This window comes from Blennius ocellaris (genome assembly GCF_963422515.1).
Source record: "Blennius ocellaris genome assembly, chromosome: 3".
Lineage (NCBI taxonomy): Eukaryota > Metazoa > Chordata > Actinopteri > Blenniiformes > Blenniidae > Blennius > Blennius ocellaris.
Genome location: NC_137652.1, coordinates 19,243,523 through 19,264,620, shown reverse-complemented (window position 1 = coordinate 19,264,620; position 21,098 = coordinate 19,243,523). Strand labels below are relative to the sequence as shown.

The 21,098-nt window shown below is 41.5% G+C and overlaps 1 protein-coding gene across 2 annotated transcripts; it reads right to left on the bottom strand.

Annotated features, from left to right (window-relative positions):
- Positions 1 to 3: 3 nt before the first annotated feature.
- trmt1 (tRNA methyltransferase 1) lies at positions 4 to 13,799 on the bottom strand. Of its 2 annotated transcripts, none has more exons than XM_080515436.1 (16): positions 13,662 to 13,799; positions 12,044 to 12,391; positions 9,957 to 10,146; positions 8,238 to 8,425; positions 8,026 to 8,141; positions 7,123 to 7,235; positions 5,303 to 5,451; positions 5,137 to 5,220; positions 4,784 to 4,853; positions 3,821 to 3,955; positions 3,647 to 3,732; positions 3,141 to 3,249; positions 2,959 to 3,035; positions 2,230 to 2,349; positions 1,456 to 1,570; positions 4 to 754 (listed from the first exon to the last, which is right to left on the bottom strand). In XM_080515436.1, the coding sequence occupies exons 2-16, from the start codon at positions 12,376 to 12,378 to the stop codon at positions 689 to 691; spliced, it is 1,953 nt and encodes a 650-aa protein (XP_080371562.1). In that variant the 5' UTR covers positions 12,379 to 12,391; positions 13,662 to 13,799; the 3' UTR covers positions 4 to 688. The 2 variants fall into 2 exon arrangements, with proteins under 2 accessions (XP_080371562.1, XP_080371563.1); XM_080515437.1 differs by having other exon boundaries at positions 13,739 to 13,747.
- Between the last annotated feature and the right edge of the window lie 7,299 nt (positions 13,800 to 21,098).

The window sequence follows — 21,098 nt, the reverse complement described above, 5'->3', positions numbered from 1 at the left end:
GAATTTATTATTGAAGAAAATCTTGTTCAACACATGATTATTGAAAATTATTTAAATTGCATTTTAAGTGAACGCAAAATTCCAACCAAGTTTTGAGAATTGATTGAAAATGCCAAAGTGCATCAAATTTACTCAGATATGTTTTTCACGTTTACAGAAAATGGAGAAACTTTCAAAATGGAATTTTGAGCACAAACAAAACATGTTTCAAGTTCAATGTGACACTATCAAGATTTGGATTCATTTTCTGACATTATTGCTCAGATGTATACACAATTTTTTTTACCAGAAAAAAATTGTAATATAGACTAAAAATATATATGCAAATTTAAGCTTTAATAATGAATTATATATCAAATGTTACTTAATTTTATTCTTTACTTTCTCCATTAGCCTTGAAGTTGTTTTTTTTAAACTGAGTTTTAAGAGGTTTGTACAGGTATAAAAATTTTACTTGACTATATTCAATTAAAAAAAATGACAGACTCAATTGAAAGTCCCACTAAGGACTTTAATGATGCATTTTACATGTCGAGAAAAAAAAACAAAAAAACCTTTGGCATCAAATAATGGATTTTCTATGTACACGAACATTTTTCTTGTAATGGTCTCGACCAAATCAGAACTTCCTGTGAACTTCACAAGGCTGTAAAAATAGAAATAAAAGGATTTCAATACACTAGAGGGATTAATCCATCTTGTTCTCCTCCGGCTCGTGGGAGTAGCAGCAGGAGTCGCCGTGTGAGCACGATCCCTGAGAAGACAAGCAGGAGACTTATTATCAGCGATCATTATCATTCCAGTGAAATCTACCCTTTCCTCCTCCTTCAGCTACAAGGAGGCAGTGTTGCCTTTATTTCCCAGAAGAAACATTCCAGTTGTCGTCTGAACTCGGCATAAACCTGCCCCCCAGTGGTCACAATTACAACTTCAGACAAGGAGTAACTGTCAGAGGAATTAAAGTTTGAAAATTTGTATAACTTTTTATTCATTTTCAGTTCCCTGAGTCGTCAGAAAAGCTGTTCGGTTTTCCGCCTCCTTTGCCGCTCATGGTTTAACACGTTGGCATCAATTTTAGTTTTTCTTTTTTTATGTTTGTATATCAACCCACGTTTCGACTGATCTTGTTTCCTCCCAGCATCAGTTCCCACTTCCAACAGTTGCGATTAGCTCTTTCACTGCTGTTCTGCATCAAGAGGAAAGTGTCAACGCCTCCACCGCGGATTGTGATTCCTCCGACAACCAGAGTTCATCTCAGGTGCAGGTAAAGACCCTTTTCACCTCCAACATGAATCATTCATGAATTCATCCATGTGTTCTCATGTCTGCATGCAGCCGGACGATGACCTTAGAGTCCAGCTCCATTTAGCTCCGGAGCCACAGGTGAATTATTCATGTTGTTTCCGAGGGGAGGGAGAGGAGGAAGAGGAGGAGGAGGGCGTTTTCATGTCTGACCTGTCTGAACCTCTTGCAGGGGAAGTTCTTCAGCTGAGATGCGTCGGTGATTTGATGCTTCCTCTTGTTCTGGAACTTCTTCCTCTTGTCCTGCAGGTCTGACGAGACGCAGCCACTGCAACAGGAAACACTCAATTAGGAGACTTTATTTTGGGAGGGAAAGTCAAAATATCAGGGTTTGGGTTCATTTTCTGAAAATACTCCTCTTTTTTTTTTTTAAACTATGTTTTCACCCAAAAAAGTGAAATGATGTTTAGAGAGTAAAATAAAACGAATGGATACAATTGCAGCTTTATAAATGAAATAGAAAAAAGAATTGACAGTGTGTTCAATTCCAGGTTTTATATACATATTTTATGTCTTTATTGACGTTTTCCATTTCAGCGTTTACAAAACGAGGTACGGTTGTGATCACTGGTGGCTTCCGTTGCTTAGAAAGTGTCAAAATGAAGCTTTGAACAACATCCAACTACCAAAACGAGCGTAAAACGTTGATGTAATTTCAGAATGATCAGCTTGGCTACTGAAGAAAACTACATCTGAAAGACTTGTACATTAATAATCTTGTTCACATTTAAGTTGCTCCAGAATATCCTGGAAGAACTTTCAAATAAATCTGAAACTTATCTCAAAACAGTTTGTTTTCAGGGGTTAAGTTCAAATATCCTCAGCTGAGGCTCCACAAACAGAATGTGCGTTTTGTTGGATAATCCTGGAAATCTAGTGCATTAGCCAGGAGGTGTTTGGTGCCTGGGTGGATTCAGTGGTACTGACCCGGCTTTAGCCCGAGCTTTGGGGCCCCAGAAGGCCTGAGGATTCTCCTGGAAGCGGGTCAGGTGGCATTTACGAGACTGCGGGTTGGCGTCCTCCCTCACCGTGAAGCAGGCCTGCAGGCTGGCGACACACACAGAAAGACTGATCACAACACAGAAAAATACATAATGGCAAAAAAACAATAAGGACAAATAAAGACAAATAACAAAAAAAAAAAAAAGAGACACGTAAAGACAAATGACCAAGAAAGACAGACATAAAATGAAGACAAATAAACATAACAAAAACCAGAAATGACGGATAAAGACAACTTATAACAAATAACAGCAAAGAATGACCAACAAAGGCAAACTCAAAACAAACACCAACACCACGAGCAGACATACGCAAAACACGTGTAGATTCTAAAAACCATCACTGTTATAAAAAGACGACATCACTTTCAGGGGATCTGCGTTACTTTACAACACTTCCCTGTCATATTGTGTCATGTTCGGTGAAAGAAGTGAAATAATTGAGCTGAATGAAGGTCAGACGGTCACTTGGACAGATAATCAGCTACTGATGTCGCAGCAGCGTACAAGACGGTGAGGATGGTGTCAAATTACAACAGGGACCAGACTAGCATTTGGTCCAGAGAGGATTTAAGCGAGAGCAATATGCTTTGAGGGCCTTTATCTCCACCACTTCTTGAAATAATCTCATGAAGGACGAGCAGTGAGGCTTCACCTGGGCTCCGTGGAGAGGATCTTGAACGCGGGGCTGGTCGGCGACAGCTTCTCCCTCTTCACGGGGTTCATCTTCTCCTGCAGCACAAACATCCGCCTCTTAATATTTCACAATCCTTATTTAAAAAAATGTATTAAAAAAAGGCTGCAATTGCTTTTTATTCCTCCCACGGCGGTGTTTACCCAGCATCGCATGATGTCCCAGATGGCCGCGGGAGGAGCGTCTGTCTTGATGGCGTTCTTACAGGCGTGAGAGAGGGAAACCCTGTGGCCGGCGTGAAGGAGGGCAGACCTGCAGAGATGGAGAGGGATAGAGGAAATCCTTTAGGTTTCGCTGCAGAGAGGAGAAATCGAGGGTAAAACACGACTAACTCATAGTTTCACGCCGCTGGTGTGAAACTCCTGAAGTCAAGTAGGTTAGAAATGCTGTGAATGACTTCATTTAAAGCCGTTTTACAAGTTAAGAAATATCCAACTTTAAAATTACAGATGCGCAACTTGTCAATTTCATTCAATTATAGGCCAAAATCACTGGAAATCCTCTGGTCTTTGTGACACGAAACGTCACAGCCTTGATAAAAGGGGTTTCCCTCTCAGTCTATTCATATGTATGACAATTATCACCTGTTGTGGTCTGATGGTTAAAAAGCGGTTTGGGAGCATGAATAAACCCTGAGTGGTCTTTGTACCTGAACTGAAGCAGCGGGGGAGTATTACAGTGAATGGTGCTGCTCAGGCTGTCCACGGTGTAATAAAGAGGGGCGTCCTCCAACTCCTGAAACACATCAGATCATCCAACATCAAGTAAAGCAGGTGCGCACCGAGCTGCAGCCACACAGAATGCCCGCAATCAGAGACGATACCTCCGTCACCATGCTGAGCATGCCCTTGATACGCTTGGACGTCCCGAACCTGGAAGGATTCCCCGACACGGCCGACAGAACCTTCTGCACGAAGGCCGAGTTGTGGATCGGCTCCGCCCAGAGAGGACCACCCATCTGCAGGTGGGGGGGGGGACGGACACAGTGAGAAGTACAAAACAAAGCAGAGAGGCTTTTTATGTAGTTCACGTCAGGAGACGACAAAAATCGAAGAGATCGCAACCTCCGAGTGCTGCGTTGATACAAATGATCAGAACGTGTTCTCCTACACCTTACAGGGCTGAGAACATTAAAATGGTGTTAATCGTTCAGGTAGATTCCACTATGCTCATATCAACAATGACTCTTCCACAAGTGCTCCATGTTCGGACCCCTTCACTTCACATTAAACAAGCTTCCTGTTAGAAGTATTATCAGTAAACACTGCAATATCATTAATGAGCCGTTTTGACACAAACTGACGACACGTTATTTGATGAACGTAACAACAATGTTGTTTAGTATTGTGAATATGGCTTGACTCTGGATGTTAACGTCTTTGTGCTTCGAGCTTCCAAATAAAAATACTCTGTCAGATTGGGTACCAAAGATAACAACCTCGACACAGACTGGAACAAACAGCTTTAAGATGGTTTAAATCATTCAGATAGATTCCATTGTGTTCATGTCAACAATGGGTTGTTTTTATTTATAAGCTCACAACAAAGTTAATCGAGGTGTTCCACAGGGCTCTGTGTTAAGATCGTTACTTTTCACATTAAGCATGCTTCCTATTGGAATTATCAAGAACTACTGCAACATTACTGGTATGCACACGACATTACTGGTATACTTCAGTTTTTCTATCCTCGGACCACTTTTGACCGATACAGATTCGGACCGCAGGATATTAATTGAGCATGCGATATCCAATAACGTTGATTAATACAGTGTTGGTGATACTACCTGGTGTCTCTGTCCACAGTGTTCACACTCGGGTCCGACTGGGGGTCCGGTGGCAGCAGAATACTTCATGCTGAAATCAGACATCATGAACTGGGTGTCACACGGAACAAGACTTTGGCAGCAGTGATCCTCCAGCAGGTGGATGGTGACGAGTCGCCTGCACGTCTTCAAGCTATTTAAAACGTGTCGCATCTGGAGCCGTGCGGTGCCGAGTGTGAGGAGGTTTTAATCTCGAGCCGAGTCTGCAGTGTGAACGTCTGCACCTCCGTCACACGAAAAACACCACAAGACCCGGAGTGTGAGTGTGTCTGTGTGTGTGTGTGTGTGTGTGTGTGTGTGTGTGTGTGTCTTACTGCTTCCCATTGCTCGTCCTCCTGCCCATCCTCTGCATGTGGAAGGACCCGCAGCCCACGCAGTTGAAGATCAGAGCCTGTTTACTGCGACACGAGACAGAAAAATAAACACAAAGGTTGCGTCCGGCTTGCGTCGTGTACAGGCGCGTGTGTGCCGTGCGTGTACCTGGCAGAGTTCTTGACTGTGGCCTGCCCTGTGAAGACGCGCACAAACACCCGGATGTAGAAGTCGACGCTGACGGACAGCAGCGGCTGGATGTAGCGCTGGTACACCGCGGCTCGCTGGTCCAGACTGTGGAGGATGATGCGAAGGGCCTGAAGGAGGAACAGGGGGGGGAGAGAGGGGGGAGGTTAAATACAAAAACTCATTTGGGAACGCACATTCATTGATTCACGAGGGAATTAAATAGATGAAACATCGCACAGATTGTTGTATTTATTTCTGGCAAAAAGCTGATTTGAAATTACTAGTGTGTGTAGGTGTGAGGGCAGGAAACATTTCAGGGTCCGGGGGAAACTTTGTCCCTTAATTTTATAAAAGATCCATCAAAAAAATGCCAATATTTTACTCAAAGACACATTTTTGAACTAATTCTAAGGCACATGATGTGAAAAAGTAGGCTTTACTACAGTTGTTTAAACCAGGGGAGTCAGACACATTTGAGTTGAGCCGCCACATACAGCCGAATTTCATCTCAAGTGGGCAGAACCGGTAAAATAGTGCCATAATAACCTTTAAATATAAACTTATAAACTGTTTTTCTTTGTGGTGCAGAGTATATGTGATGAAAATGAGTATATTTTCGCAAAACATAATTACTACAGAAAATGACTATAATCTCAACAAAAGGAAAATTTTAATGAAATCTTCAGGAGGTACAGTGAGATACAGTGAAATGTCCAAAAACGTCTCCAAGCGCTGTTGCATTATGCATGTTTTAACAAACTCACCCTGACGAATGAGCTTTGAGGCCAATGCTAGTTTGCTCTTTATCATGGCAGTGTTACTGAAATTTTAGCCCGGGTCTCAGTGTTGTATTGTATCTGCTACTATTAAGAAATTTGTTCGAAGGTTAATACCGCTTTGAAAATTGTTTCAATTTGCCTTATATTTTGGAAATTTTTGGCAGTATTTTCAAAAGCAATACTTAATCTAATTTTAGAGTGGGGGGGGGGGACAAATCCCCACTATATTTCGATTTTCCTACAAGTAGAGCAGTGAGGTTCGTCTTTGTATTTCAGTCTGAAATATCAAACTGAAGAAGCTGCTTTACTCTTGGACACTAGATGGCAGTGTTGTAATAAAACCAGTTCCTTAATTGTGCTGATGAGAGGGAGTGTGTGCTGCATTTGGCCTCACTGTAATCAGGAGGGGGTGCTCTGAAGTTTTTAATATTGGGAGGGGGAGGGGAGGGGTTACTGAGTTACACAACTTGTAAAGAAACATCACGATCAGCAGTAAGTTGTCAGTGTAAAGGATTTTTATACTTGGACAGTTTTTCCCCCTCAGGCAAAACCAGAAGACATCTTTCAGTGTGCGCACACACACACACACACACACACACACACACACACACACACACACACACACACACACACACACACACACACACACACACACACACACACACACACACACACACACACACACACACACACACACACACACACACACACAGACACAGACACAGACACAGACACAGACACAGACACAGACACACAGACAGACAGACAGACAGACAGACAGACAGACAGACAGACAGACAGACAGACAGACAGACAGACAGACAGACAGACAGACAGACACACACACACACACACACACACACACACACACACACACACACACACTTTCTCAGGATGTGAAAACGCACATGCAGTACTTGAACAGACATGTCAGCATTTCCATTATGTCTTAATCCGTGTGCATGAATGCTCAGTGTGTGTGCGTGTGCGTGTGCGTGTGTGTGTGTGTGTGTGTGGCACCATTTCATGGCAGTATCTGGCTTTAATGGAGATGGAGCCATATTTGCTGTAGCAGGTCTCTCCGCTGTTTCCGGCCATCACCGCCATGTCCGTACACGTTATGCACAAGAGACCTGAAAGGGAAACGCAAAAGGTGTGAGACGAGCAGCAAAGGCACACAAAAACAGAAGAAGTGAAACTATAAAGCGCTTCCGTTCACACCCCTGTCACAGAGAGGTAACTCTGTGTGTGAGCTTTAACCGTAGACTTGCACAGAATGACTGGAGCTCTTCCAGTCGGGGCGTTTCTAATGGCTTCCAGTAGCAAACAAATCCATTCTGTCTCAGAGACATTCAGCTCATTTGGAGACTTAAATAGGATGAAAGCAAAATCTGACCTACTTCTGATCCAACTGTCAAGCTGATTTTATGCCATTTCTTTTAAGAGATGATTCAGCCCTTCAAACTGAGTGAAAGGAAATAACTTCCTTTTCAAAATCTATAAGAAAGACATTGTGGACCAAACTTTCTATCAGAAGCAGTTTCGCGTTTGGCTCCATCTTCTTTCTTTTTTCTTTCAATGTGAGCAATCGTCATAATAACTGGTTAGAAAACCACCCTGAACTTTCTTGGAAGCGAATATTCAGTCAGTAATTTGTTATTTCCATGTGTCACTTCATCCCTGAAGGTGTCACGAAGCCTCCTTTCATATCTCGGCTGTGTTGAAAGACGAACCGTCGCTGCAGTCGGAGGTCAAGAGCGACCCGGGAGCAGATTTTCCTCCAGTATGGACATTCATCTTTCTCTGTATCCTGACTAGCATCCATCCTGAACAGCATGACGCCGCCTCCACTATGCTCCACTGCAGAGATGGTAATGTCCAACTGGTAAGTGAGGGTATTCCTGAACAGATTCGCCCTCTCACCTCCTTCGCTGACGGCCTGCACGGCAGCATCCAGGAAGCCCGCCGGGCTCCCATACGGATCCAGATCGATCACGTCGTAACGCGCCTTCTTCCCTCGCATCTCGTACATCAGCATGCTGGGTGGGGAAAACGCGCAAAGCACACGAGTGAGGAGGGATACCAGAAGATGGCGCACCGATGATCTCTCTCCAGTCTCGAGAGTAATGCACCACCTGGCGTCCTTGCAGCTGGCCTGCAGCAGGTGGCTGACTCCGTTGTACTCGGCGTTCCTGCCGATCAGCGCCGCCGCCTTGGCTGAGAAGTCGTTGGCGGTGATGCTCTGCAGGCCCGGGACCTCCAGGGCGAAGCGCACCGACCGGAGCCCGGAGGCCGCCAGACCCTCCAGGACACGAAGCCCGTGCTGGAAGGAAGAGATTAGATGACCACCGGTGGACAGTAGAGATAAACTTTGGTACATATTTCGGAATAATCCAAACCAAAGAGAGTAAAATACCTCATAGAGTTTAAAGTAAAGGTTGACCCCAATTATTTACTCTTTAATATGTCAAGTATGTGGACATCTAATAAAGCTTTATTCATCATCATGTGTTATTTTTGGACAGCGGCTTGACAATTCGTTGAATTAAAACCCCAAACTGCCGATGTGGCAAGACTGGACACTTTCAAAGTTGCTAGATTAACAAAATGGCAAGAAAAAACTCGCGATTGGCATTATTACTACTTGAAATGCTTCAAAGTTTCAGAAAATGCTCTAACTACTTCCGTGAGCCTCGCAGGGCAAAAGAGTGTGAAATTACCTGGCTGCCACATTAACATAAGTCATTTGATGGCGGCCGAGTGAGTCTATATTTAGAACAGGAAGTCCCAGTGGAAATCCAGCCACTCTGACGGAGTTATGAAGTCGACTTGAGCTGAAGAGCGGCGTCACTGCCTCAGAACATCAAATCTGACCTCAACTGATAGGACTTCTCATTTGTTTTTCTTTTACAGAGGCCAAGGCTTTTCTGTATTTTATATCTTGAGCAAAGTGTTTTGACGTTGATCTCAAATTTGGTAAAAAAAAAAAAAACAACAAAAAAAACTAAATAATTAAAAAAAAGTTAGGAGGTTAGCCACATGGATCAAGAACTACTTCATATTTGGTCAAAACTGCCTGCGGGTACATGAAGCTGGGGTCAAATTACAAGGCTCAGAGCCCGTGAAAGCTTCAGAACAAAAAACGGCTCCTTTCAGACAAAATGTGAATTGACTTGTTTTTGTTCAAAATACTTTTGGAGTCTTTCTTATCACGGAAAAACAAAAAAGTAACTTTTTTTATAAGCAATTTTCCCATTAATTTTGACAGTGAATACAAAGGTGGCATGTGTTCAGACGCAGATGAGGTACAGGAGGTAAGGTTTCATGGTGGAATGCAGCGTTTAAGCAGAAGAGACTTTCAAGACTGCCGAACTGAAAGAATGTTACTTTATATCAAAGTAGCCTCTGTGTGCCGGGCCGGCGACGCCGTTCAGAGATTATTTAGGAATGTCCATCACAATTCAGCCAACATGAATAATAAGCTGAACCGCAATACAAGAGAATCCGCATGTGAGGATTCTGACTGGATACTAAAGAAATCAACACTCAATGAAATGTCTTATCAGCAGGTAACCAAAGAAATGTTTGGACGGGATTCCTCTTTTTGCTTGGAGTTGTTGAAGTTGACATCATTTGCCCACCACTTTCACACACTTTCAACTTACAGTATCGTTTCTGATGATATTCATTATCATGAATCTCAATGACCTTTAATGTAAATTCACAGATAAAAGAAGAAGGTTGATCATTTAAGCTCACAGCCTCGAGAAAATGTTACTTAACAATACAAATACTAATACAAATGTATGGATTTGTGAACCAAATGAATGATCGTAACATAGGCTTTTTCATACCTCGCACTTCTCGCCGACTGCTGCGATCACGGCCGGCTCCTCTGGTCCGTTCCCCTCTTCCGCCTGCGCGTCGGCCTCACTCGCCTCCTCCGCCAGCGACACCACCACCCTCTCTTTCTCCCCCGGCACCGCCAGCCGGACGCCGCGCTGAGCCAGCACTTCTCTGGCAAACTCTGTGATCACGGCACATCTGGAAAGGACGAGATAGTAGAATTGTATTAGGAGAACGTGGAGAACGCCTGAACGAGCGAGAACGACTTGTCCTGCTCTGCACCTTCGGGATATCGCAAACTTCTAAATTCAGTTGAATTCAAATTGATTAAAATTTATTTGAATTCAACTCGACGGAATCTTTATTTGGAGGACAAACAAAAGGAGTGAGTGAAGTCCTTTTTTTTTTTTTTACTGGTCCAGATGGCTCCACCATGTGGCTGCAGAACGCGCGCGCGCGCACACACACACACACACACACACACACACACACACACACACACACACACACACACACACACACACACACACACACACACACACACACACACACACACACACACACACACACACACACACACACACACACACACACACACACACACACACACACACACACACACACAACTGTATTTCATGTCATTTCCCAGGAAAGCAACTAAGATGTTCATCATGTAATTATTTTTAAAAAGTGTATTAAAGTAAATCCATTTAGGATTCAGTTCACATGCAAAGCTTCCAAGATGTTCTGTACCGGTAATATGCAAGTTCACACAATATAACCTTTAAATGTCGGAATAAGAAACTTCAAGCTGTGTTAATGAGTGTTAGTGTTTCCCTGTTACCATGGTAACAGGGACGAGATGTTTGCACCTTGTTGTTTTTGTATATTTTTCCTCAAATAAGATAGTTTTCTTAAGAATACCAGGTTGAAATACACATTGACTTTAAAGATGTAGCTACAATTTTAGTAATACCAAGATGTTGCACCAGGCAGCAGCGATAAGTGGAGATGTCTTTATGTCTTGAGAAAAAATTGAAGCGATGAACAGATTGTCAACGACTCATGATTCGAGAAAGTGTCGGGGGATTTCCTTTCGCACTCACTTCTTCTTCAGGGGAAATGGCAGATGACGCACTGTAATGCTCCCATCTAGTGTCTAAAGAGGGAAGTACTTCTGTTTAACATGACTATGGTTTTTATTTGTTTGAAAAAAAATGGATGAACACAGTGAAAGCACTTGGAGATTGATGAAAAACACAAAATGTGCTAAATGAGAAGAGTCTCATATACCATCACAAATCATGCGTTTATGCACCTCGCTCAAAAGTAAGTCTGATTTTTACTTATAGTATATCTGTCACAGGAACAATTTTTACCTTTTCAAATGATTTATGGGACTTAATTTTAATCATGTTAATGTTCAAACTAACTTAAAGCAAATTTTGCACTATTTTTTTAAAAGTTTCTGAAAACTTTTGAAGTTTAGGCCTTATAATTTAATCTATTTTGTGAACTGATTTCTAAATATGATTACCAACCATCAGATTTACTTTATTTACTGTCAACCAAATTTGAACCGCAGAGCGCATATAACTGCCCTACGTTCCCAGTGAGGTTGACTTAATTCTTCTTTCTTGAGTATCACTGGGGTGGGACTAATTATGAACAAAACGAACTACTGAAAAAATGCTCTAATTAGGCGAAATGTTAAAGTTCTGATAAATAAGAATGAAAACTACCTGACAAAGAAACTGAAAGAATTTAGCCCCTCCTCGGTCATAAGAATATACATACTTGCATCTTGTTTATTTTTTTTCCTTCTTTGTTTTAAATTTCCTTTTTTTTTTTCTCACTGCTTGATCTGTTCATGGAAATAAACCCCTACCTCAGGCCTCATGTTTCGTACACAAGGGAGCTACGGTACATGTGTTTGTATGATAAACACCTAAAACCATTTTGGGTTGTTTTGTTATTATGAATTTTAACTTGTGATGAACTTGATCACGAGGAACACTGCCCATCTTGTCTACTACTCTTTGTCATTTCACCGTTTTGTCCCTTAATGTCACCTTCCCGTTTCACCCATACTCACGTTAAATCCCGGTTGAACTCCTGGACTGGGTTGTAAAACACCTCGTTGGCGCTGGGAAATAAAATCGATGCCTTCCCCTCCTTGACCACCGTCTCCCCAGGTAAAAGCCCCACGGGGGGCGGCCCCTCCGGACCGCACTCCGAGGATAGGGCAGGTTCGGGTGTGGGTGCGGGGTCTGTAGCGGGAACCTCTGGGTCCATGGATGTCAGCCCACTGCTGGCAGCAGCAGATCTTCCACCGGTCCACTGAAGCGTCTGCCTGGTGGAGCGGCTGCAGGAGTGATGGAGGCGACGGGGGGCGATGAGGGGTAACAGACGTAACGTCTGCACCAGCATAAAGACACAATGCCTGTAGACGGACATAAAGCAGTGAGACGCCTTGAAACAAGCAGATAGACATAAAACAACGGGGCACTTTCCTATAACCAGATACCAAAACCTTCTGGCTTTAATTGCTTTAGTTATATAATTATCTTCCAGCTAAGAAATCCATCAATGCATCATTTCTACTTTGAACATGTTGTTTTTATAGATTTCTGCCTTTTATTACACTTTCTTGGATCTGATTTTAACAACTGAACAGGAAAAAAAATAAAAAAGCATATTGATCCATGAAGTGGACATATATAACAAAAATAAAACTTTCAAAGCTAAAATTGCTGTATTTCAAATAAATACATGAAATTACAGCTAAATGAATTTCAGTAATCTTTAGATTAACTTTAACTGATTAGGAAGGTCTTAAATTATATTGAGATGATACTTCAATCCCTTCTCCCATTACCCTCATATGGTTGATCACTTCTTTTTTTTTAAGGCAGCATCATACTTTCCTTGATGCAAGTATTAAACTAGCATCTGTGCTGGAATTTAAAAAAAAATGTTTTAATCATTTGTTTAGCAAAGGAGTTGACATGTAATTTGCAGGTAATCCTGGTCATGAAAAGGTTCCAGACCTCATTTTGAAGTCTTACGAGCCCGTAAAACAAGGACTCTGCTGGAGAAATAAAACAGTATAGTTCCATTCATCATCTAAATTACAAACAGATATACACAATTACGTGATTTATTAACTGTATTGATTAATCGTGTTCTGCTGAGACATGTATTTAGATCGAAGTTATAGCTTGAAAACGATCTCAGTGTGAGCAGGATGGTCACTTCTGTTCTAAGTTTATTGTCTCAACGTCAGTAATTTGATTGTTATTGTGTGACACAAACACGTGGTTGTGCCGATCAATGTTTACGTCCCTGTATTGTAGCACTCCCCTGCAGATGAGCTAAGTAAAGATGATTTCATTCAGAAAACGGAATTCAGCGTGGTTTATGAAAACAACCGATTTGAAATAATACTATGTGAACTCGACGCTTCTGCAGTTTAAAACCACGTACAGAACTTCACATCAGCACGTTTGTCTTTGAGATTTCAACACGAAGTTGAAACAAGTATTATTGCCAGCCATACAAAGCGTTTCTGATTTTGATTGCGAGGTTATTGCATTTCTCAGCACAACATCGAGCATTAAAATGAAGGAAATTGAGCGTTCTGTGTGCTTTAAATAAACTCACTTTCTAAGGTTTAGCTTTTCAGCGAACAAAGCTAAAATCAACGCATTTACCTGTAACTCCTCCTGCACGTGCACCGTGCTGCTGTATTCACTTTGTCTTACAGATAAATCCGGGATTAACAATTTACCAAACGTGCAGTTCGTCTGTACCGCGAATTAGGCGTGGATTTCTGGGATGTCACGTTACCGCTAGGGCGCCGCCATGTTGGAAGCCCGTCTACAGAAGCCTGTGAGGGACAGTACAAAGCGCAAATGTCCCTGTGCCCTCTAACGACGGAGCCGCGTAACTGCAGGGAAAACCGGTGTAATATGAGGACAAGACGGAGAGGGTCGATCAGTCAGCCGCTGCACTCAAACTGGCCTACTTTCCCCCGCCAGTGAACATGCGAGCTGCCTGGAAAACACATCAGTCTGCTTTCATGAATAATCTAATTTAATCTTTAGTGATGCATTCTGATGAAAAGGCTAAACATAGCCTATATAGATTAACCACAACATCCCAGGCCTGAGAAGTGGGGGGGGGGGGGGGGGGGGGGGGGGGGAAACAGGCCTGAAGGGGGAAATAAGGTCAAGCTTGAGAACAGAAGAGAGGATTTATGTTCTTATGACATAACAGTCATTCTGCATGCTGACAATACATTAGAGAAGAAGTCATTTATTTTAACATATGTACTTTTCAGGTCTGTTGTTTTCTGTGCACCACATGTAACGTCGAAAAAAAACCCTCAAATGAACACAAAAGATTATGTCGATTTGTCGACCTAAAATTTTGGCCACAAGGTAATATTTTGTCATCACATGCTAACATTTGATGGGCACAGATTATTATGTGGCCTCAAAATTAGATTTTGTGGCCAAACATTTGCAAATTTGTTCTTGATGGCCTCAAATTAGTATTTTGTTGCAATGAAACACTCTCAAAATAATATTTGTCAAGAAATAATAATTTGAGGCCACAATATATTCAATTGAGACCAGAAAATATTCGTTTGTGGACATGAATGACTACGACATGCATATCTGTGACCACAAAATTCATATTTCAGGACATATTAATGTGTGGCCATGTTTTATAGTTTTATTTCAATGTCATGTCCAGGGCTCAGTGGGCTTGCATATTTAATTGTTTGATTCTATAATTTTCCATCTGTTTTTAAAGGAAAAATGGAAAAACTACATAATAAAAACTGGCTAGGAGCAACTACATCAGCACAGAAAGCTTCTGATACACTGAAAATCAAACTCAACATCAAACAAGGTGCAAAATTATATCAAGTCATGTAAAATGGTACCAAAAGGGTATACAATATATGGCCACAATAAGGCACAACATTACTACAAAATTGTTACAAAAAGATTCAAAACTATAATTAATAGGATTAACTACAGTATAACAGAAAGACATCACGGATGATATTGAAGCTTAAAAGTAAAGCAGATGTACATAAAAATGTATAACAAGTGTGTAAAATTACAAAACCTCAGAAAACTATGCACAAAATTACTTGACACTGCAAAACCAAACCACAGAGATATGAAATTACCACAAAAGGAGGTTGAACTTATGCTGTGTGACAGAGAATCAACACAATGAGCCGACCGTAGGGATGTAATATGCTTGTGATGGGTTGAAAATCATATTAAATTGTTAAACATTCCCAACAAAAAAGCTCATAATGACCAGAGAGAGGTTCCAAACTAATCCAGAGGGAAGCAAAAATTGATAACAAAATTGGAAAAAAACTAACACAAAAGACACAAAATATTAACAGTGAGGCTCAGAATGAACCCAAGGGATGCAAAATGATCACAAAGGGGTCAAAATCATGTAAAGAAAGTAAAGATGTACAACAAATAGGTTTAAAATGACCACAGAAAGGATCCAAACTAGTCCACAATGAAGCAAAAATGATCACAGTGAAGAACACCACAAAAACAAACAAAGACTAACACAAAAGACACAAATTGACAACAGTGACCATTAAAAAATATATGGATTGTACAACTTAATCTCAATTGTGTTGAACTCCAAATACTGTGTATTAAAGTAGCATGTTTTTAAAGTTTTCAAATATGTTCATTTTGAGTTACATCCATTTTGCAAGTTAGATGGTGGTATTGAATCAGAGTTTATCTTCAGTCCAGCTCCATTGATTATTTGAGTTTGTGTCCCAACACGATTCAGTCTGTGGAAAAAAAGTAGTTTGGATGTAAGACTGGGCAGGCTGGGACCTGCTGGTTGGTTTGATCATCTTAAGACTTACAGCACAACTCATATCAAAGAAATGACACAATCATGTCGGCGGTTTTCTTTTGTTTTATTGGGTGCATACAAGTGAAAGAAGTGAAAACTACTGTGTAAATTGTCTCTGAGCAGGAATAAGTGGAAAACCAGATGGATATGGATGTCTTTGGCACTATTTCCCTTGTAGTGTGTCCTAATAGTTGCATTTAACTTCAATATACTACATATATATTACAAACCTTAAACACAAAACTAGAGTAGCTTTTCAAACATATGCCCAGTGCTGTTAATCAGTCCTGTTTTGGGTCATATTTATAAACTGAAGTACAATATAAACAAGACAACAAACTACAAAAACATTCATAATGAGTAGAAAGATATTCAAAACTAACACAAAGGGAAGCAAAATGATAACAAAGAATAAATGAGGACCCCAAGGTAAACAATATACCCGTAATGATAGTGTAGCTCAACATGAACTCGAGGGATACAAAATGATCACAAAGAGTTAAAAAGTACCATAAATGGTAATGGTAACACATAAACAATGCAACAAGGCCCAACATTGCACAAAACCAGAAAGAGCGAACCAAATTGACCCCAAAATCTTCAATAACATTTCTCAGTGGCCATAAAAGGACACAAAATAATCATGAAAGGAAAAAAAAGTGACTTCAAAGGGATGCAAATTCACCACAAACTGACACAAAATGACCAAAAAGACAATAAAGCAGTATCGTAAGGGGGGTTGGGGGTCTTTGACAAGTATGTGCTGGCCTGTAGGAACTTTGCGCCACAATCTGACCATGTTGGTGACTGTGTTGCACTAAATATTTTGTAGTCAATACAATCTCACTCACGCGAAAAGCACTTTTAGTTTTCTTTTCCGTTGACAGCTGTTTAATTAATCATCTAAAGCTAATAACTCCACAAGATGATTTAACAAGAGAATATGTCCATTTGATTTGTTGGGTTTCTCTCTGTTAAAAGCATCTAAAAATGACTGTTGTATTTGGTGCTATATAAATATAGTTGAATTGAATTGAATTGAATTGAATTGAATTAAGCATCTTAAACTCAAAAAGCATCAATCAAACCCTTAAACTCAAAATTGTAATTTTTACATCCATACTAGTCACACTTCAAGTCTTTAAATCAGTAAATATTCATTATTACATCCAGTTATGATTTGAAGAGTGCTGGACAAATGAAATCCCACATATTTTGCCAATATTGCCACAAAAAACTGTGCTATTAACACAGATAGTACACTAAATATGGCTAGTTACATGTAGAAACAGATACGGTTACAGTATTATAGTTAGTAGATGTAGGGCCTGTTTGTACAACAACGTTTTCAAGTGAAAATGCAAAGCTTTTGTTGCATTTTAGGTGTCTGTTTACACCAGAATGGTGCTGAAAACACAACATTTTGAAAACAGCTCCCCAGGTGGAACTTTTTGAGAGCACTCAGACTCCATCTCCATGGACAAAAGGTGAAGTATATTTTCATATACTTTCATATTTTCTTCCGCTACTTTTGTGTGATCAGAAGGCATGTTTCATCCTGGACCTTCGTGGAGAAAACCAGGCTAAAAGTTAATGTTTTGGCCCAGCTATAAAGGGCCTCTGAGCAAAGATCGATGTTCTGTTCTTATCTTGATGTTCTCAGTTGTTTTGCGCCGGACATGTAACTCACACGTAACGTTTCAAAAACGCTCTGACTCTGTGTGAGACATCAAAAACATAACCTTGAAGAAACACTCAGACTCAGTCTCTGTATAGACGGCAGACAAACGCTACCATAGTGCATAGTTCTTCTACACCTGCACAAGTAGATGGACAATAACAACAATGGCGGCCTCCAGAGTGTCAGGATTCTCAGTCAATATTTTTCTGGGACTTGGCAGCTTTATTGTTGAGCGTCATCTGGAATAGCAATCCAACTTCATCTTCTGTCCATATGAGCGTCGGTGAACTTGGTAGTTTATTGCTCTCTGGTGTGGGCCTCTCTGAAACAAAGATTCAGAAACGTTGCTGTGTAATGCATGCGTTACAACAACTGGCTACAGTGGGGTGTTTATGACATCATGAGAAATTTCAACGACATGCTCCAGAGTGTGCTGCAGAAGCTACCGATGCTATTTGGTATAAGGCCAGATGTTGGAATTCTCAAATACCAGGATTTTTGCATGCTTTTTTTTTTTTTCTCTGTTTTTGGTGTATTTCTGTGGCAGCAGCACCTATAGATCTGGCATACATACAACATCGTTTTGAGTCAATTTCATGGTAACTTGTGGACAGGAAACTTAATAGAATAGGAGAGACAGGACTGTTTTGGTTTGAGTTCACCAGGCCCTGGGTAGCCTTTTTTGAAAAGTTTTGTCTTTGGTGGCGGTGCACACCATTGTTCTGTAAACGAACGCCCCCCAAAAAACGATCAGATCCTTTATTTAAACAGGGAAATAAAACCCATTGAGATCAAGCTCTCTTTTACAAGGGTGACCCTGCCAAGAGGTCCAAAAGGTTGTCCATTTTCGATAAAAAATGGTGTTGTTTAAATGTGATGTTAAAAGAGACTTTCCCTGAGATCATTCTCTGTGGTGGGTTGTTCTGCCCCCAGGCTCTCTGAAGTAATGACAACAATCCTGGATTATTTTTTTGTGTGGGAAAATAATAATCTGTTAAATTATCTGATCTAAATCCAGCAACATCAGTCAGTTTGTGCAAGGTTGGGGAGGATGAGGAGGATGAGAGAGGCGGAGGGAGAAGCGTGCTCCGGCATGCCTGCACACATCTGGATGGGGGCGCTGTGACAATGGATGCCTAGAGAGCGTGGCGCTATACGTCTGACACAGGAGAATTATAGAGTTAATAGTATTTGTCATGACGGAGAGAGGGAGCGGGGAGCGCAGTGCCGAGCCTGGATGCAGTCTCATCCTGTTTAGGATTCACCGTGCGCAGCGCCTCGAGGCCCCGGAGGGCGCACGTGCCCGGAGTCTGCACTTCAACCAGCGGGGATCGAACCATCACACACACACACGGAGACGTCCTTCTCGGATCGGAGCATCCACACACGCGCGTACACAGACACCCGGCCCCAGTGAGGTGAGTGGGTGGGTGGGTGGATGGTGGGTGGGGCTCAGACGCCGGGTCGGCTGGGGACGCAGCTTGTCTACCTGCATGCGCGCAGCGGCGGGGGCGCGTGGGTTTCAACCTGCAATCCGCGCTTTATGTTACATATTCCCGCCAAAAATGCAAAAGCAATATCAAATGTAATATTCTGCAGAATAGAATTAAACACTGTTTCATTATAAAATGCATTGATTTTTCACATTTAAAGCAGATTTCTTACATGCATGACAAGTTTCTGGTGGGCCTGATGGGAGACGCACAATGGCGAGTTTGAATGTTCTCCAAACACAACATGCTTTGAGGTTGACTGGTAAGTCTATAATAACTTGTGTTTGTGGAAGAAACAGAAATAAGTGACCCTGATGGGGGATGCACAGTGGTTACTTCAGATCAGGGCTGTCAAACACATTTTAGATCAGGGGCCACATTCAGTGAAAAATAGTGCCATAATAATCCTCAAATTAAACATGTAATACAGAAAATAACTCCAATCTATACATAAAGCCAATTATAATTATACTTTCTGGTGCAAAATACTGCGAAATATATATTTAAAAAAAAACGTATGTTGCATTCCGCATGTTTTTACAAACTCATTGTGACAACATGGCTTTGAGTCTAGTTTGATAGGATGAGGCAGCTATCTTTCGTGATAGCATAACCGATATCTCAGCTTGGGTCTCAGTGTTGTGGTTTCTCCACTACTCTTAAGAACTTTGATTGGGGGAAAAAATCAAAGATTTCTTTGAAATTTTTCCAATTTACTTGGTGGTTTGGCCGATGGGGCTTATCTTTGACATCCCTGATGTAGGATGAGTTTGCATGGTCTCCAAAAACATGCATTTGAAGTTGGCTGATAACTCTAAAAAAAAAAAAAAAAAAAAACTTCAGTTTTGCAAAAGAAACAGAAACAGTTGGTCCTGCACAGTGGTGCAGTGATGAGCTGTGGTTCCAGTCTGGTGGGGAGTTTGCATGTTCTCTGACAGATGCGGCAGGATCAGACTGATTGCAATCAGTTTGCATGCAAATTAATGGAGTGATTATGAAAACTGCATTCTGTAGAGATGGCTATATATGGAGTATTAAGAAGCTCTCATGTATTCATTAATTCTCATATGAAATACCAGCAGCTTATAGTGCATTGTTTAAGCTGTGATCAGGTAAGTCACCATCTTCCTTACTGTATTTTCTATGAATATGACATAACACAGGACTAAATTGAAACACTAAACAATGGGATAGACACTGCTCTGGTATGTTGCTGTGAAAAACAACATCTGATCCATAACGTGCCCTGTATCATCATTTCTTGAACCAAGGCCCTCTTAGTGCAGCATTTGTTCCAGAGAGGAAAGTCAGTGTGAAAGCAGTCACATTAACTACTGCTGCAATCACAATCAAATTGTGAAAGCATCTATATTTAATTTACAGAATAATGTTAATGACAGAGGCACATATTTGTGAAGTTTCTGGACCCCTGATAAAAAAAAAAAGCCAGCTTTTCCTCAAAGCCCCATGTTGGACACCTGTTATAAAGGGTTAATACAGTAGATCTGCAAGACAGAGCCTTCTGTCTGTCTGTCATCTGTGTGTGTGTTACTGTCTGTTTGTCTGTCTACTATATGTCAGTTTGTTTTCTACCTGTGTGTCTTCCTCACGTTCCCTGTCTGTCTGTCTACTTGCCTGTCTGTCAGTTTCTGTATGCCTGTCCACCTGTCTGCTGGTTTTCTACTTGTGTGTCTGTGTATCTGTCTGTTTTCCTGTTGGTTTTCTACCTGTCCCTCTGTCTGCCTGTCTGTCTGTCTGTCTGCCTGTCTGTCTGCCTGTCTGTCTGTCTAATCGGTAGCTCTGCGATCTGTCCACAACCCCTTAAATAAAACAGACCCCTCCCCCTCCCCCTCCTCCTCGATAGCGCTGCGCTCCTCTCCTCTCCTCTGTGTGCGTGCGTGCCGCTGAATTGTGTGCGTGCGTGCACCGGCTGCTGGTTCACACGGCGGTGTTACAGTCACACTGAATGACTGTGTACAGAGCGAGGCGGAGGGAGACACTGGACCGCTTCTTGTGCGTGCCGCTCCTCCATTGAAACACTTTCCAGCGGACTACAGCCG

Excerpts from the sequence above, each read along its gene's own strand:
- trmt1 (XM_080515436.1), bottom strand. The coding sequence starts at position 12,378 with ATGCTGGTGCAGACGTTACGTCTGTTACCCCTCATCGCCCCCCGTCGC. Across the intron at positions 8,142-8,237 it reads GCCAGCTGCAAGGACGCCAG|CATGCTGATGTACGAGATGC; the intron begins GTGGTGCATTAC and ends TTCCCCACCCAG. Across the intron at positions 3,733-3,820 it reads TGCTCAGCATGGTGACGGAG|GAGTTGGAGGACGCCCCTCT; the intron begins GTATCGTCTCTG and ends GATGTGTTTCAG.